The sequence below is a fragment of the Meriones unguiculatus genome, chromosome 8, assembly GCF_030254825.1.
Source record: "Meriones unguiculatus strain TT.TT164.6M chromosome 8, Bangor_MerUng_6.1, whole genome shotgun sequence".
NCBI classification, from domain to species: Eukaryota; Metazoa; Chordata; class Mammalia; order Rodentia; family Muridae; genus Meriones; species Meriones unguiculatus.
This window is the reverse complement of record NC_083356.1, coordinates 56,579,511-56,598,322: the sequence shown is the minus strand read 5'-3', so window position 1 is coordinate 56,598,322 and position 18,812 is coordinate 56,579,511. Positions and strand designations below refer to the sequence as shown.

The 18,812-nt window shown below is 36.8% G+C and overlaps 1 protein-coding gene across 1 annotated transcript in view; it reads left to right on the top strand.

Annotated features, from left to right (window-relative positions):
* The window catches only part of Pkhd1l1 (PKHD1 like 1), a 155,001-nt gene that overhangs the window by 19,849 nt on the left and 116,340 nt on the right, over window positions 1-18,812 (top strand). Inside the window, exons 10-19 of the mRNA XM_060389478.1 lie at window positions 3,617-3,687; window positions 5,364-5,474; window positions 7,929-8,018; window positions 10,128-10,396; window positions 12,516-12,607; window positions 13,655-13,814; window positions 14,165-14,300; window positions 15,148-15,291; window positions 15,888-16,045; window positions 18,051-18,164. Of these exons, the coding sequence (XP_060245461.1) occupies window positions 3,617-3,687; window positions 5,364-5,474; window positions 7,929-8,018; window positions 10,128-10,396; window positions 12,516-12,607; window positions 13,655-13,814; window positions 14,165-14,300; window positions 15,148-15,291; window positions 15,888-16,045; window positions 18,051-18,164 (1,345 nt within the window). The remainder of the gene's footprint in view (window positions 1-3,616; window positions 3,688-5,363; window positions 5,475-7,928; window positions 8,019-10,127; window positions 10,397-12,515; window positions 12,608-13,654; window positions 13,815-14,164; window positions 14,301-15,147; window positions 15,292-15,887; window positions 16,046-18,050; window positions 18,165-18,812) is intronic.

Genomic DNA, 18,812 nt, shown 5'->3' with positions numbered 1-18,812 from the left:
TATGCTATCCAGATTCATCTTCCAAAGAACCTTTAAGGTAAGCTAACACCCACTGTCACCCATTCTGTTTCCCACTGGAAAACAAAATGAATAGTAAATAGTTAATCAGAAATGTCTAATAAGTAAGTAAAACCAGATAATGCATGTTGTTTAAATCCATGTCCTGTCATGACTGATGGAGGGTTTCAGCCTTTAGAACCACATCTCATCACTATCTAAAATTCTGATCTAGGATTTTTTCCAAGCAGGACTACTACATTCTTGGGACAGTTGAAGATGTATGTTGGGGCAGCATTTCCTGGATGTCAGTAAAACAGTGTGGTAATGATTCTTGTAAGCAGGACCATGATGTAGGAAACATAAATGAATTGTTCTGGCCCAAGTGTCATAATTATTTTCATTGAGAACATGAGCTAGTTGACAGACATCCAAATGAGTAACATTCTTTCGTATCTGATACTAATAAAGCAGTAATGACTCAATAACAGAAGCCTATAGGTTTCTTTTTGTGACTGAAGAATGGATCAGTGATGAAAAGTGGGAAATGAATGACAGTGACAGTAGTTGCAATGGAAGTAGATAGTGTCATTTCTGGCAGTGACACAGGCTGAAGGAAGTATTTACATTTTGTCACTCCCTACATAGACTGCAATTACAGTTAGGTCAAGGTCCACCATTGTATTCAGAGACCCATTTAGTCTAAATAGACACTAAAAAACCATCTAAATAAACACACAAAGGCAAAATTTTCATAAGAAAATCATGCCCAAGCCAGATACTTTATTATAAACCAAACTTTATTATAAATCATAGGTGATTTATATTAGAGAAGCATGAAAATAAGTATAATTCAAGAACAAATCAGGGCAGAAGATACATAAACAGGTTAGAACACACCTTTGGGAAATATTCAAGGTGATAACTAGAGTTTAATGTGATTTAATAGCTATTTTGCACAACAGACCTACATAGAAATAATTTGCATACCTGGCAGTAGAATTTTACCCAAAGATTATAAAACTGTGCTAACACTAACAATTAAGGAATTTTAAATGATTCCTAGAACCACAGAGTTCTTTTAGGCTCTCAGTCTCATTCTTTCTAAAATAAAATAAAATTAATTTCTTGCTTCTGAGTGTGTATGAAAAGTATTAATTGCCAAATCCATCATACATCTCTCAGAAAACTAATTATCTTGAAGTGAATGGTTTGAATGCTCAAAGCTGAACGTGACTGGACAATGTACATAAATCAATCTGCTGCAGCAACAGACTCAGACTGCATCAAAAAAAAAAAAAAAAAAAAAAAAAAAAAACAGCAAAGGCTGATCAGAAAAGTCCACACCTGTCATTTCAGCACTCAAGAAGCGGAGGCAGGAGGAATGTCATAAGTTTGAGCCCCACCTGGGCTACATAATGAGTTCTAGTCTGGTCTGGGCTACAAAATGAGACCCTGTTTCAAAAAAATAATTTTTGAAGCTTGCAAATTCACACATAAGATTGACAAACATCCCAATAAAATGTGAATTCTGTGGTTCTGATTAGTAATGTCATTTTAATTTTTTAAGCTAACAACTAGCTGGTCATGGTGATGGAAACTGTAGCCTCAGGGCTGGCACAAGAGATTTATCATAAGTTCAAGGATACCCTGAGCTACACAGTGAATACCAGAGAGCCAGGGCTGCAAAACAAGACTCTGTCTCAAAATCACAAAAGAAAGAAAGCCCATGGCTGATCTATTTGTATTGATGCCTTATAATTTTGAAAAGTATGTTTCTATATAAAATAGTCTTAGGAATTTAAGGTAATTATTAAAATATGACATTTGCCACATAAAAATTCTTGGTTTAAAATTACATGGTATTACTAAAAACATTAAATCTTTTCATAGTTATAAAATTCGTATGTTACAAGTTTCAGGCGCTCTCCTGCATATCAAATGAAACAATTAAAGACAATGTTGGCACCCATGCTGTATCTCTTAGAATGCCCAACCTTTGATGCTCTGTCTCCCCAAGTTCAAACAACAGCTGTTCCAAACTGATAAGGTTTAGATGAGGCTGTCTTAATTGAGAAATGCCTAGTCATTATCAATAAATTAGTGGAAATCACCTCAGTGTCATCCACAATAAATTACATTCAAATTTTTTTTCAGGAGGCAATTTTCTTGCTAACTTTAGGAGTAGCATTAATTTTTGAGATGTAGTGTATGGCCAGCCACAATGTTATTGGTACTATCATGGCATCAGATCACGGAAATCAACTGAAAAGCTTATGGTATAAAAATAGACAAATTAAGATGGCATTCTTTCACAAATTTAGCATAAACTATTTTCATGGACACTTTGGTATTGAAAGTACACATTGTAAAGCCTGGGTTAGGTTTACAGAAGGGTTCGCCATTGGTCTCAGCCACAAGACTTGCATTATCCTAGAGAGTATTTTAGCGTATAGTGATTATGACCAGTGTGTTTGGTTCTTCTATTATTATTTGAATTTTTAAATCTTCTATAATCATGCCTTTGTTAAAATAATTACGACAGCAATATTAATTTTCAGTATTCTTCCTTTTCTTTTTTGGGATGGGGGAGGGAGGAAAGGGATTTTTTTGGCTTACCCTCCATATTGTTGTTCTTCATCAAAGGAAGTCAGTATTGGAACTCAAACAGGGCAGGAACCTGGAGGCAGGATCTGACTCAGAGGCCATGGTGGGGTGCTGCTTACTGGCTTGCTCCTCATAGCATGCTCCTTATTGCTCAACCTACTTTCTTATAGAACCCAGGACCGCCAGTCCAGGGATGGCACTACCCACAACAGTGGTGGAGTGATGGCTCAGCCGTTAAAGGCTAGGCTCACAACAATAAATATAAGGATTCTTCCTTTTCTTTTCCATCTTCTAGGTTATGGAATTATAAATGTGTATCAAAAGTATATGCAAATATCAGAACACTGTGTTTCTGAAGGATGATATAAACCTAGGGCATGAAACCTTGTTCTCATCTGTTTTTACTATCACACAAACTAGTGGGCTGGCCAGGAATACTATGTAGACCCTTGTTAGGAGTGGGCTCTGGCTTCAAGGGGCCTGGACTGCAGTTCTGGATTTGCCACTTACTAGTTTTGTATCCTTGACTAAACTAATTCTTTGATCTTCATCTCTATCACATAGCTATCAACATATATGATGATCAGATGGCACAATATACTGAGCACTCTTAACTCGGTGTTCTTACATTCTAGGAGGCCAAGGGACAGTGTGGGTAGCTAGGGGAATAGCTCACTTATGTACAATGTACTCTTCCAGCTCTGTTCTGTTTTAATACTTTAGCAAAACAAATTCCTAAAGCTGACTTTATTAAAAATATTTGGATGTGATAAAAGGCAGGTATCAACAGTGTATAGTTTAGAAAGTTCTCAGAAATCTCTATTACATGCATAACCAACAAGTGAAAGGGGATGTGGAACATTCTACGGTCTTCCTCCAGTGGTTCTGCCCTGCTACCTTGCAGGCTGTGCTATAATTTCCATCCTCGCAGCAACCAAATTGAATAATGAAACCCTTCAGCAAAGGTAATTTTTAAAACAAAGAACTTTTACTTTTTTTTTCTTCTCAACAGGAGTTTCCCAGAGAAAATGACATATTTTGTTTCATCTCTCAATAAAATATCAATGTTTCAAACATATGCAGGTATGTGACGTTTTCCTCACTTTCGTGTGAGAGAAATCTTGTGCAGTTTGTTTCATCCAACCAAGTATAGTAATGAAAGTAAGGTGTGTATTATTTTATGTACTGCTAAGAAATGAACAGTCCCTACAATGGGGCATGTAACTGAAGACCTGACAAAGAATCAGAGCCCCTCAAAGCTACTGTTAGCGTAAAAGAAAACTGAACGTAAACACTAACAGAAGAGAACACTGAAACAAGCTGCTCTCAACTTTAGTTGTTGATGGACAGATATAATCTCTCAATTTCAACACATGGCTGTATCCTCAGGTTTGTGCTCTCAGTATGGTCCACAAAAACCTCTAAGCAGACTTTAATTTGATTTAATTATTTTGAAGGAACCTCAGGTTAAATTACTCCCAAGAGAGTGTCAGAAGCAAATATCAATGCTGCTGGAAGAACTGTTCTTCTTTCCTGGTCAGGAGTAGCTTAAGGACAGGCTAAGACTCCAAGGATGTTAACCTCCCTGGGGGAAGGGGGAGGGGATTTGTGTGCAGCCTTACCAGGCCACAGAGGAAGACAATGCAGCCAATCCTGATGAGACCTGATAGGCTAGGGTCAGGAAAGGGAGGAAGAACTCCCCTATCAGTAGACTGGGGGAGGGACATGGGTGGAGAAGACAGAGGGGATGTGGGGTTGGGAGGGGAAGAGGGAGGAAGCTACAGGTGGGATACAAAGTAAATAAACTGTAATTAATAAAAAAATAAAAATTAAAAATTTAAAAATTTAAAAATGTGGGGAAATGGTTTGAGTGTTCATATCAATAGGTTGTGCAAAATCTTGACTTGTCCTTCAAATTTATTTGCTGCAAAATCCACATGTAATAATAACATATAAAACTGTGATATAATAATGATGATGCTGCTGATGATACTAATAATAAAACAATTGTCCTGAGATTGGGATTATTTTAGAAAACAATATATACACTACTGATTTGATCATGTTAATTACAGATTATATTTAAATAAAAGAAGAAAAAAATTATGAAAACAATTAGTAATGATTTACCATATGCCTTGGACTGAGCTGTTTTAATAATACAACTAAACCTTTTCTGCACAAAAAAAAAAAAAAAAAAAAATTGTACCTATAGTTAAATGTATTTATCTTTGGAGGAAATCTCAGATGTCAGTCCAAAGGCAAGCACAGCTCTTACCTGTGATCATGGCATTTGGACGACTGGGGCAGGAGCTTTGCAGTGAGCTCAAGTTCAGCCTCAGCTACATACTGAGTACCAGGCCTACCGGGTTATATAATAACATCCCGCCAAAACAACATGTTGCTCTACAAATACATGTCCTTTACGATCCTGTGGGAAGAGAGGTGCCTTTCCTTTAATTCTGCTTGTTTTCTTTGGGAGCTGTTTGTGCTCAACTCGGGTTTTCTCTGTTTTCTTAACCTTTTGAGAGCCAGTAGTCACTCCCCATGCCTGGTAGAGAACTCTGTGAAAGCTGGGATGTCAGCCTCTTTGCTGGACCTCATTAGTGAAAGCCTGGTTTCATTCATTTACAATTCACTTTAGGCACTGTGAGACTTTTCTTGTGTTAGCTATGCTGAGGAGGATACACGGAAATCTTTGTGAAATGAAGCAAATTGGATTAGTGTGTGATGTTTACAAACGTGCTTTTCTTCCTCAGAGGTCATGATGATTTCACCTTCAAAAGGCAGCACTCAGGGTGGCACAACATTGACCATCTACGGGCGGTTCTTTGACCAGACCGATCTCCCCGCCAGGGTTCTCGTTGGAGGTATTTCTTATACTTTTTATTGTACTCATTTATAAGGACAAATCCTGCCTGTTCATTAGTAAATTGTACAGAAAGTTGCCTTTTCACCACTGTTTATCACCTATATAAAGCTAGGTATTTTCACTAAATAGTTGGTTCTGGAATGAGTATTCTTCTCAATCAATGCACCCCTGTGTGACTGGAATTTAAGCTCCGCGTGTGGTACCGGAGAGGACACTGGCTGCCACCCTCCAGTTCCACAGTAAAGCTGAGAATGCCCTCCAGGATATTTGCTTAAATACCCTTCTTGAACGGAAATTATCTTTCTGTGAGTTGGGTAGTAATGGGGAGATTTCAATTGTTATTTGGGGATAGGATAGTCTTATACTTTTTCTTGAACTCTTTAGGCATTACCAACAGTTGCTGGTGACATTGGCCTTTGAAAGAGCATTAATTAGTCTGCTACCCATTTATAAAGGCAAATGGGCTTGAGTTTCTGTTGGCACATCCCTGTCATTTGTCTTGTCTAGATCTCTCCTGGGAGAAGGAACTATGCAGCTATCAAGAGGGCTTAGATCAATGTAGCGGTAGGGTACCCACACTGAGTCACAATTTCTTGATAGGCAGGGACAGATACCTGTCCACGTACTAGGCAGATGCATTTCCCGCTATAGTCCTCTTTTCTAGCTATTTGCTACCTTTTATGGAATCAGTATGTGACTCTGCCAAAATAGTGATTCCCAAGTTGAAATAATCCAAGCCACCAAATGAAACTTGGCAAGGATATACCTCCCTATTCTCATTATCCTCACTTTTTATAGGTTGCAATTGCTATTCACCACTTTGGAAGTCAATCTGGCGCTTTCTCAGACAGTTAGGAATAGAGCTTCCTCAAGACCTGACTGTACCACCTCTAGGCATATACCCAAAATTTGCTCAAGTACACAACAAGGACATTTGCTCAACCATGTTTTTAGCAGCTTTATTTGTAATAGCCAGAACCTGGAAACAACCCAGATGTCCATCATCGGAGGAATGGATACAGAAGTTGTGGTATTTTTACACAATTGAATACTACTCAGCAATCAAAAAAGAGGAAATCATGAAATTTGCAGGCAAATGGTAGGATCTAGAAAAAGACTATACCTAGCAGTGTATCAAAGCAGATACTAAAACTCATAACCAAACCTTCGGCAGAGTGTAGGGAACCATATGAAAGAAGGGGGAGTTTGCATGATGTAGAAAGGATAGGAGCTCCACAAGGACCAAATATATCTGGGCACAGGGGTCTTTTCTGAGACTGATACTCCACCAAGGACCATGTGTGGAGATAACCTAGAACCTCTGCTCAGATGAAGCCCGTGGTAGCTCAGTAACCAATTGGTTTTCCATAGTAAGGGGAACAGAAACTATTTCTGACATGAACTCAGTGGCAGGCTCTTTGACCTTCCCACCTCCCAAGGGGGGAGCAGTCCTGTTAGGCCACAGAGGAGGACTTTGCAGCCCTGAAGATACCTGATAAAACAGCGTCAAATGAAAGGGGAGGAGGTCCTCCCCAATCAGTGGACTTGGAAAGGGGCAGGGAGGAGATGAGGGAGGGACGGTTTGAGAGGGAATGAGGGAGCAGGATTCAGCTGGGATAGAGTTAATAAAATGTAACTAATAATAATAATAATAAAATACTCAGCATGGACCGGCCGTATGTGAGGCACATGTTGGGGTCTAAAGTACAGACTCCGTCAAGTGTAAGGGTATTTACACAGAAGTGTTCATGTTCCTCTTGGCACCCTTGTCTTTTTTGCTCTCAGTCTTATTGAAATACCATTTGTAAATTGCTGAAGAACTTGAATTAAGGCACTGAATTTCTACCTAAAAGGGCTGGAAATTTCCCACCTTTGCATAATCTGAACCTCTTTCATGTTTGATTCTCACAAAAAGAGAACCTGAAGGCTTTCTTTTGGACTCAGAAGTGACATGTGCTATACTGACATGTAGTTTTTTTCTATTTTTTTTTTCATAATTTTCTAAGAAATAAAGATAGTTTCTACCTCAGATTTGTGATATCTTTCCAGGAAGCAATTTTCTTTTTGTGGAAATTTAAAGACTAGTGGATTACAAGACTGCTGGGGAGTATATGAAGGACATAAAAGCCCTAGCTTAGCCATTTGGTTATAATCTTTTTTTTATTAAAAAAAAGCATTTCAAGGGCTAAAGAGAAGGTTCAGGGGCTAGGAACATGTGATGCTCTCAGAGTGGTCCTAGGTTCCATTTCTAGTACCTAAATGGTAATTCAGGACCATTCACAGCTCTCACTTTAGGGAATGTAATGCCCTTTTCTGACTTTTCCATACACCATGCATGCATGTGGTGCGCAGACATACACTCAGCAAAACAAACAAAATATTTCAAGATAGGCTGGCATGTTCTACATTCTAAAGTTTGCTTGTAAAAGTTCTAAATTTTGCTTTTGTATAGGTCAAGCCTGTGAGATTTTGAACATCACAGAAAATAATATATACTGCAAGACTCCTCCCAAACCACATTTTCTCAAAGCCACATTTCCAGGTAAGTTGCCAGATCTGAGAGCGGCCATTTCTACATCTGCAGGAAAAATTATCACTGACTTATATTCTTAGTTTTAAAATATTAGTTGAACTTTTAGGAATTTTCATGTACTTCCTCAAAGCTATCCAGTTTACAGTTTTTCTAGGTTCACAGATATTTTTTTCACAGATATTTTTATAGCAGACTTTTTATCAATTGAACCTTCTCTGCAGCCCCAAGAATTGCTTGTATTAAAATAGCTGCATTGAAGCTCAACCAGTGGAGAAAAACTGATCCCAAATTCTAACACCATTTTGAAAAAAATGAAACAGCACACTTGTTTAAATTCCACTGTTGCTGCTGAATATAGACATAGTAGATGTGGAAATATTAGCAGCCCACAAGGCCACAACCCTATACAAAGAGCTACAGGCAACTAGGAATGCTAGAAATAGTATAAATTATCTTCATGAGGAAGAGCACACCAAATTGTTATCCAACACTAAATCGTCAGCCTCGAAAGCATGTATACAAGGAACTTTATACAGGCTGAGCAGGGTATATTTAGGAATGTATGTGTATATACATGTATATGCATGCATGCAGTAACAACTAATGAAAAAAAAAGGCCATTAATTTGGAGGAGAGTGATAAGGAGTATACAGGAGGGTTTTGAAGAAGAAAAGGGAAAATGTTGTAAATAAACTGTGCTATCAAAAATAAAAAATAATGCTTTTTCTAAAAAAAAATTTAAAATACATTTTTTGTGGTTAAACTGTAAATGTGAAAGATTAAATCTTACTGGTCTGTAATGATCTGGCATAAAAGTAGAGGAAAAAAAACCACAGCTCAGAATTTTTCTCAGACTTTCTGATGATAGCCCTGTGGAATTGTCATTCTTGGCCATCCTTCATATTGCATCTCTGAAAGGCTGTGTGTAGCAGCAATTGCATGTCTTCTGAACATAGTGAAATCTATTCTTAACCATGTCATTTCTATTTGTAGTATAACAAATTATCACTTGCAACCTCCTAGATTCTTTTGCTTTGAATTCCAGGAAAAATTCTTTTTTTTTTTTCTAGACAGGGTTTCTCTGTGTAGCCTTGGCTGTCGTGGACTCAGTTTGTAGGCCACACTGGCCTCAAACTCACAGAGATCTGCCTGCCTCTGCCTCCCTGAGTAATGGAATATCAGGCATGCGCCACCACACCGGGCTAGGAAAAAAGTTTTTAATTTACAAAATAATTAGGATATTAATGATTGATGACACAGGTAAAATTGTATATCAGTGAACATTGACACTAAAAAGTTTTTTGGTGTCACTAAAGTTTTTTCCCAGAAAATTCAAACTAAGAGGATTAGCCATTATTTCCTAGATGAGAACAAACTGCAGGCTACTGGAGGAAGGCATTGGCCTCATGCTGTTACATTTTTAGGAAAAAAGAATTTGACAATTTCTTTCAGATTGAGAAAAAGATTAATCAGGGATTATCTCACATTTGGAGTTAGACCCAATTGAGAACATTTCCTCTTTGATTCTATCCAAAAAGCAAATGACTGCTCAGCTCAGAATCAATGTTTTAAAAAGCAACAATAAAGAAAACAAATACTGAGAGAAATATTAAAACACCAATGTCAGTACTTTTATAACTGGCTTTGCAAGTCAGTTTCTTTGTCAGAGAAAATGATCAAACCAAGGTTTGTTTTTTTGTTTGTTTGTTTTTGTTTTTGCAATCAAATGGTTTTTATTTTGAACATTTGGGGCTTGCTATGTGAAACATGAGTTATGCAGTTAGGCAACCTAGTCAACCATGTGTTGTCACCTTACCTATAGAAATTAAGTATAAAATATTTAACATGCACAATTCATATCATCCACACTATCATTTATATGTTTAATATGGGTGAAAAAGTCAACTCTGGCAAATCAACCAATAATAAATGAGGTGTAGACAGATCTAGCAGCACTCTGTCTGTAAGATCAGGCACACATAGGGTCTGTGTAACTGTTTACATATATGTTCTAAAAATGTGACCTGACGTGGAACCTCAACAACTGCCCCCAAATGGGCCATGGAGACACTGCTCCATGATGCTGATGAATAATTTCACTCTTTGTATTTTGCTTAGGTGGAAGAGGCCTAAAGATGGAGGTTTGGAACAATAGTCGGCCAGCACATCTTGAAGAGGTTCTTGAATACAATGAGCATACCCCAGGGTATGTGGGTGCCAGCTGGATAGATTCTGCTTCCTATGCTTGGCCCATGGAACAGGACACATTTGTTGCACGCATCAGTGGATTTTTGGTGCCTCCAGAATCTGATGTTTATCGATTTTTTATCAGAGGTGATGACCGCTATGCTATTTATTTCAGCCAGACTGGACGCACAGAGGACAAGGTAGGGGACCTGCAAAATGCTATTGAATAGCATGAAAACACTGTGATAATATCTTTAATGTGTCTTTCTTACACTGGCCAAAATCAGTAAATATATTAAAGACTTTACAAGAAATGATAACATGGGATTGGGTCCTTATTATTTTAATACAAATTGATCCAACACTAGAAAGTTCTAGTAGGAATTCGACAGCTTTAAAAAAATGTTTTCCTTATTTAATTCATTACCACAGAATACACACACATGTGGGAAACACACATGGGAAACACACACACAGAAATGGAGGTTTTCTTAATTGTGAATGAATTATAACAAGAATAAGGGTAATTTTAAAAGAATTTAAAAATTTTATTACATTTTCTCAGTTACGAGACAAAACTATATTTGAGTTTTTGCATAACTAGATTCATAAATTCAACTTCATAGTCATCTTTCATTTTGTATTAGTGTATATGATAAGTATAGTTGCTGTTTATTGGAATTTAAAATTATTGAACATGCTGTTTCATGGGTTTACTAAGCTCATAAATCTCACTACCAATAACTTTTAAACTTACTTCTGGTTTGTTATGCCCATGTATAAATACTCAATTGAGTACCAGTGTTCATTTGAAGTTTTCATGTTTTGGACTATTCTCTCAAGACAGTTTTAAGAATGTGAAAATAAGCCAGCCATGGTGGTACAAACCTTTAATCTCATTTGAGAGGCAGAGGCAAGTGGGTCTTTGTGAATTTGAGGTTAGCCTAGTCTATTAACCGAGCTTCAGGATAACCAGGGCTACACATAGAAGCCCTGTATCCAAAAAACAAACAACCAAACAGACAGACAAATGTAAAAATAATACATCAAGTTTTAAAATCACACTTTAATACTTAATTTATTTAACAAGATGTTTTTCTGTACTGGCTACATAGGCTTAGATTGTTACTTCAATTTTGTAAATTCTAATGCTCCATTGCTTGTTCACACACTTATTAAAGAATGATGTAGTCACTCTTTTTAAATGAATTATTCATTTTTTTATTCACTTTACTTCCTGGTTGTGGTCCCATCCCTCCTCACTTCCCAGTCTCACTCTTCTTCCTTTTCAACTTCCCCTTCCTCCTCCCCCTTTCCATATTCCTCAGAAAAGGAAGCTCCCCACTCCATCCACCCCAGCTCATCAAGTGGCATCAGGACTAAGTATGTCTTCTTCCCCTGTGGCCTGGCAAAGTAGTCCAGGAGGAAGTGATCACAAAGACAGGCCTTGTCAGATTCAGGTCCCAATTCTTTTACTAGAGGACCCACATGAAGTCTAAGCTGCCCATTGGCTACATTTTGTTGTGGGTGGGAGTGCCTAGGTTCAGTCCATGCATGGTCTTGTTTGACACTTCAGCCTCAGCAAGCCCCTCTGAGCCCTGGTTAGCTGGCTCTGTTGGTCTTTCTGTGAAGCCCCTGGCACCTCCAGGTCTTTTTCTCTTTCCTGCCACTTTTCCACAAAACTCCCTACGCATTGCCCAATGTTTGGCTGTGAGTCTCCATATCTGTTCTGAGGCACTGCTTGGTAGATCCTCTCAGAGGACAACTCTGTCAGGCTCCTGTCTGCAAGCTTAGCAGAGTATCATTCAAAGTGTCAAGGGTTGGCACTCTCTGATAAGCGTGGGTCTTTGGTTGGGCCAGGCATTGTTTGGGTATTCCCTCAATCTCTGATCTATCTGCTCTATCTTTATCTCTGCACATCTTGTAGGCAGGGTAAATTTGGGGTCAAAGATTTTGTGGGTGAGTTGGTGCTCTACTAGCTCTACTAGGGAGTGTTTTTTGTTTTTCATAAAAAAAACACATTTATTTACTATTAATAACTCCATCCCTAGTTTGTATCTTTGTTATTTTCTTCTGCAACTGGAAAGGCTAGAACTATGTAGTGGACTTGAGTAATGATATTTCACTAGTAAAAACTGGAACAAATAAAGATTTGATAATTTTCTAAGTTCATATTGCTATGAATAACAGATCTTAGAAGAAAGATACAGATTTTTTAAACATTTTTCTATGATAAAATTTCTAAAATTGAAGTAGTGTTAAATGGTAATTAATGATAGAAAATTTTTATTTAATTTTTTTCTCTCTTTCTGGAATAAGGTGAAGATTGCATATTACTCAGCAAATGCCAACAGTTATTTTTCAAGTTCTACACAAAGATCAGATGAGATTCATCTTCAGAAAGGAAAAGAGTAAGGGTGTTTTTTCTTATATTTAAGTTACTTATATTTAAGTTGTCATCTAAGATGAACCTTATTTTGAAACATTTTAATTTTTGTTGTATATACAATGATCTATTGGCTTAAGTTAGAAAGTTAATCATTCTCAAAAGCTGTAACAAGTTTGTCAAGTGTGAGCAAAGCCAGAGAATCTGTGTCCTATACTGTAGGGGTATTTATAATTGGTTGTTTTCCATAATTCTTGTTAAATGCTGTTCTATTTTTTTTAAAAATACTAACATTAAACTAAGGGGGTAAGTTTAAATTAAAAGAAAGATTGATGTTGTTTATGGCTTCAGATGTTTCAGTTCATGCCCCTAGGCCCTAGTGCTGGCCCAGTACATCATGACAGAAAGTATGTAATGGGTGAAAGAAGCCTATTCACATCATTGTACCTAGGAAGAAAAGGAAAAGATAGAGATAGGGATAGAGGAAGAGAGACTCAGTATATCTTTCTCCAGGATATGTCCTCAAAGACTTCCTTCTACTTTGGTCCACTTGGTAAAGGTTTCATTACCCCAGGAATGCCATAGGCTCTCCGTCAAGCCTTTATCACTTGATCTTTTGGAGAATGCTTAAGACCCAAACCATTTCAAGAACTTTCTACTTCACCTCACACATCCACCAATCAATGAAGTCTGATAAATGTAACCTAGACACTGTTCTCTCTGAAGCTCTAAGCGTCTTGCTTTAACCTCCTCCTGTCCTCAGGATTGTATTATGGGAGGTTAGTGTCATGGTCTCCACCATTATTTTTCTTCAATTCTTTAAGAATGCGGGCTAGTACCTTCTCTAGTAGATATTTATTGACTAATCTGAATGGGAACAGATTTTTTATAATGTAAGTGTACTACATTATACAGTGGTTTAACACACTGACATAATAAAACCTGTTTTGTCTGTTTATACACTATTATAATTTAATAACTTATATTTGAATTATTGCTTTTTATTCATTTTAAAAAATATTTGATGCCATAAGTTTTGAGGAAAATATTTACCTTCCTTACTGTTTCTCAGATATTACATTGAAATATTGCTGCAAGAGTATAGATTGAGTGCTTTTGTTGATGTTGGACTGTACCAGCATAAAAATGTCTTTACTGAACAGCAGACAGGAGATGCCATAAACGAAGAACAAGTCATCAAATCTCAGTCAACAGTCATCCCAGAAGTACAGGTTTGCTGTGATGATAGAGCCATTTTACTGAAAATCAGTGTCTAGTCCTAAGGATTGTCACTGTAATATTTGCCTAACATTGATGAGGCCCTGAGTCCTCTTCTTTTCCTTAAGAGTAAATGCATGATGACAGGCTCCATTTGGTTATTAATTAAGTGTGTTAGGGGAATTTGTAGTTGTTGAGTTTTCTCTTGACATATCTATTTTATAACCATCAGGATGTTATTTCCTAAGACTCTTTTAAGCATGTTATTTACATTAAAACAGAACACTGTAGAGTCACTGAATTACAAATATTTAAACTTTGTTTATCTCTATACATTAATTTGTTCTACTTATTTGGAAAATAGGTAATAACATTGGAAAACTGGGAGGCAAGTGATGCGACTAATGAAGTGCAGCAGGTCACAGTGACCAGTGCATGTGTGGTAGTGAACTCATGCTCACTTTCCCAGTACAGACTCATCTACAACATGGAAAAGACTGGTACGCGACTCTAGCAACAGAAACATTTGCCTTTGTGTGTAAACATAAGTATAAAGTATTCACTCTAGTACAATCATAATTTAGAAACTATAGCTTTAGTGTTGTGCTAGACAAAGGAGAAACATATGAAGAAAGGGTTCTACTGAGATTCGAAAATAGCAAACATCAAACCAGTTTAAAAGCATTTGTCTTCTTCAGCTTTTACAACTTAAAATCAACAAAGCTGCATTAAAAGCAGGACTAACCATCATCAGACAATCTCTATGAGTAACATGTTACATGTGCAATATTTTTGCATTAGAGCATTCTTACTGGTAATTTTTCTGTACTTGGCCTGATTTACTGTTATAATAAAATGAAAAAATTTTTAAAAAGAAAAGAGCAAACAATTTTCTAGCATATACCATTGCATTTATTTATAAGACTTAGAATACATTTATACATTTAAGTTCAAAAACTAGGAATCAAATTTATAATAGAGAATAAATACATCTTTCAATGTATCATGGAAATACATCTGCAAAATATTCATTTGTCAGTAACACATTTCTGTATTAATAAATCTTAAACAATTAATTCTAGATGATTGTCTTTGTTGTCTTAAGTAAAATATATCAATTAGTGCATGCAATACTTATTATGGTGGAATATTTAAATACAACACGGTTCCCTACTGTCCAAGACATTACTAACCAATTAAACAGTCAGTATTACTATCCTGGATCAGTTTTATGCCTGTTAGCTTTAATGTGACCAAGAACAAATTTAAGTAAAAGAAACAGTTTGGCCTGTAATAGCCTAGAAAGATTTTGATTCTTCTATTTTCCTTTTTTAAATTCATCCAAAGTCTGGCTGCCTGTTGATGCTTCTGACTTCATGCTGCAATCAGCTTTAAATGACCTTTGGTCTATAAAGCCAGATTCAGTAAGAGTGACCAGCAAGAGGGATCTCCAGAGCTTTATCTACACAATAACCTTTGTATCAACTAGAGGTAAGCTCAAATTTCATTTGTATTATACATCACAGAGAAACTTTGAAGCTCCAGCAGAGACCTTAACATGGCAAAATCCTAACAGGGTGTATTACAAGACTGTTTGTACCCAACAGAGAAGGGCAGCGAAATTCAAGGCCTTACTTAGTTGCAAATTGCTGCCTTAAGCACAAGCCCGTGAATGTAAGCTGTTATTGGAAATTAGCCTTATACTCTATTGATAGTCAACAGAAACAGGGCAGTTTTCTGCACTAAAGAAGTTTCTGCAATAAATATTTACATTTAAGAAGACTAAATTAGTGTTTTGAATATCCCGTTGCTTCCTCCCCTTTACTGCATGATTCAATTGTATCCTGCTTTTCTTAAATGGTTCTCTTAACCCATAAATAGCATTTAAATGAATCAAATGATATCTGGCTGTTTTTGCTGAGAATAAATCTGCTCTACTGGAATACTCTGCATCTTTCCCATTCCTTCTTCCTTTATATTAATGGAACTCTAAATACAATCAATTTGGTTACAGTTGAATGTCTCCTTCAGATGTATAGGTGTCATGTTAATTATTGTTTTTAAATTCTATTTGGTACCTCATGCAGGAGACTTTGATCTGCTTGGTTATGAAGTATTTGAAGGAAACAATGTCACGCTGAATATTACAGAACAAACCAGAGGAAAACCTAGTTTGGAGACATTCACTTTAAACTGGGATGGGATTGCTTCTAAGCCCATTGCCCCAGAGTCATCAGAAGCTGAAGTATGCTCCAGAAATGTTCTATCGTGTTTTTCTTTTCTTTTTCTTTCATATGAAACAAATATATAAATATGTATATATTTATTTATTTACTTTACAACCAAAGGGTGCCCCCTCCTCTCCTCCCAGCCTCTCTTCCTCTCCTTCCTCCCCTGAGAAAATGGGAGTCCCCTTACCCCCATATCAATCCTCTCCAGCACATTAAGTCACATCAGGACTGAGCATATCCCCATCTCCTGAGGCCAGGCAAGGCAGCACTGCATCCAAATGCATGCAACAGAGTCCACCCTCCCCCGTCCTCCACTCACTAGGCAACCCACATAAAGACCAAGCCTCCTATTGGCCGCATATGTGCAGAGGTCTTAGGTCCAGACCATGCATGTTCCCTAGCCTCTGTAAGCCCCAAGGGTCTGGGTTACTTATCTATGTTGCTCTTCTTGTGAGATTCCATCTTTCCCCTGAAAACTTTCATAGGACCCCCCAGAGCTCTGCTCAGTGCTTGGCTGCAAGTCCTAGTATCTGTCTCTATCACTGGCTGGCTGGGAACAACAATTCATCAACAAAACCTTTGATTCAAAAGTTACCCTGCCTACAAGAAGTGCAGGGACAACAAGGGAAAAAAGATTGAGGGAAAGTCCAACCAATAATTGGCCCAACCTGAGACCCACCCCATGATAGAGAGCCAGCCCCTGACATTAATAATGATACTCTGCTATGCTTGCAGACAGGAGCCTAACTTGACTGTCCACATATCATGTATTTTTTTCTGGAGCCTTTCACTGTTCCTATCTGCCATTTATAGGTAGATGTGAAAGGACATTGCATTAAGGCATCTGTGAAAAATTACTTGATATTTGGCTAACTTAATGAAATGTGTATCACAAATGCTTCTGTCTCACATGGGCACAAGGACAGTCTAGTGTGATCACCCATTTTTCTGGCTAAAACATCTCAAATCTATCACGACCATTCCTTGCTTTTGTGGGGAGTATTTATGTCCCATACTCATCACAATATTCTCATTCACTTCAAATCCAAATTTTATTATTTGCAAGTCAAGAGACTTTTAAAGAGGGCATGCAGCAAAGACTTTGTTATAAAACTTAAATACTTTTTTATTAAAAAGAAACTTATCTAAATATCAATCTATATAAGCAATATATCAAGGAGATGTAATACATTCTCCTACGGTTTTGGCCCATCAACTGTAAGCAAAGAAGGGAGAAAATATGACAAACACTGAGAAAATAAAAAAATTATTCTTTGATTCATGTCAACATGACCTACTATGCTTCATAGGGGTGAAGTGGGGGATGTTTGTTAAGAAAAGCATGCTTGTGGGTTACCTATTCTTGGAAACTATCTGTACAGTGACTTTCAATTAATATTTGCTTAGGGATTAAATATTATGCATCGCCTTAAGCCTTTAATTCCTAAGCAACAATCATTTCCTGTACAAATAGAAATGAAAGTTATAAGATTCATGTGTGCATAATCATTCCCATTTAATCCAAAATACTTAGTATTTTAGATAATTGGAAGTTTAGGCTTCCAGCGTTTGATCTGTTTTTTTTTTGAAATAGAACATGTTTAAGCATATAGTTTTATTCTTAGTTATTTTTCAATTTATTAAGGAAATCATTTATTTGGAATATGTTTAACTGGGTAATTGTTTACTTCATTTTTTTATTTCTCTCCTTAAATTTACTTAATAAAATGACTGTATTATATAAAAACTAAGATAATAGTAGCCAGTTGGACTTATTACCCTAAGAAAAATCTCTTGGACACTAAAAAAAAAAAAGAAAAAAATCAATGAACACTAAAAAAAAAAAAAAAATCACATATTAACTTGAAAATTCTTACAGAATTAGAGATGAGAGTATCCTAATTGTGGCTTACAATTATCTCACGAAAATATTCTGATAGATAATTAGTCAAATTAAGAGTAGAGTTGCTAATACCCCGAGTTCATTAGAAGTTTCTAAAGCACATAATGTTCACTAAGTTTCAGGCAGCTGTGGAAGAGATGGTGAGCGCCAAGTGTCCACCAGAAATCGCACGACTGGAGGAAGGATTTCTAGTGAGATACTTCAGAGACTATGAAACTGATTTTGAACTGGTATGTAGTGTCGAGTGAGCCTTGAAAGAGACTGAATAAAACTTCCCATAAGTGTTTGAGAGTTTGTGATTTTTTTTTCTTGAGCTAGTATTAGTTGTTAGTACTATTCTAAGTCAAGCTGCAAATGAAATTTCACCATAGATTTGCTGGCAAGACTCAATCTAGCATCTTCCCTAACCCTAAGATGAGTCATTTGTGAAAGCTGTGCTTCCGTCATGCGTGGATTTACTTTGTAAGTAGACAGTGAGAAAAATGGATAAAGCTTAGAACTTTAGAATTGTGTTTTTTGCATTTTCTTCTCATGATTGAAGAGGGCTTTCCTTTCCTCACTGGCTTCAGACCACAATATTTGTATAGGAACAAATATTAAAGTAAATTCCCTTTCTTGCTTTTTGAAATCACAAAGTCAGTTATTACAATACCTACCTCATCCTTATTTGTTTCTTGATCAGATATAAAAATTTGATTAGTATGTAGAAGAAAACATTAAAAATATATGTTCTAAGTTTTTTTTTTTTTCTGGGTGCTTGAAGAAGGAGTCTAGGTGTGAATTCTTTCCAAGTGACACTCTGAAAATATGAAACTCAGGCCTGGGGAGAGCGATCAGTGAACAAAACACTTGTATTAAATGTGAGGACTTGCATTCAT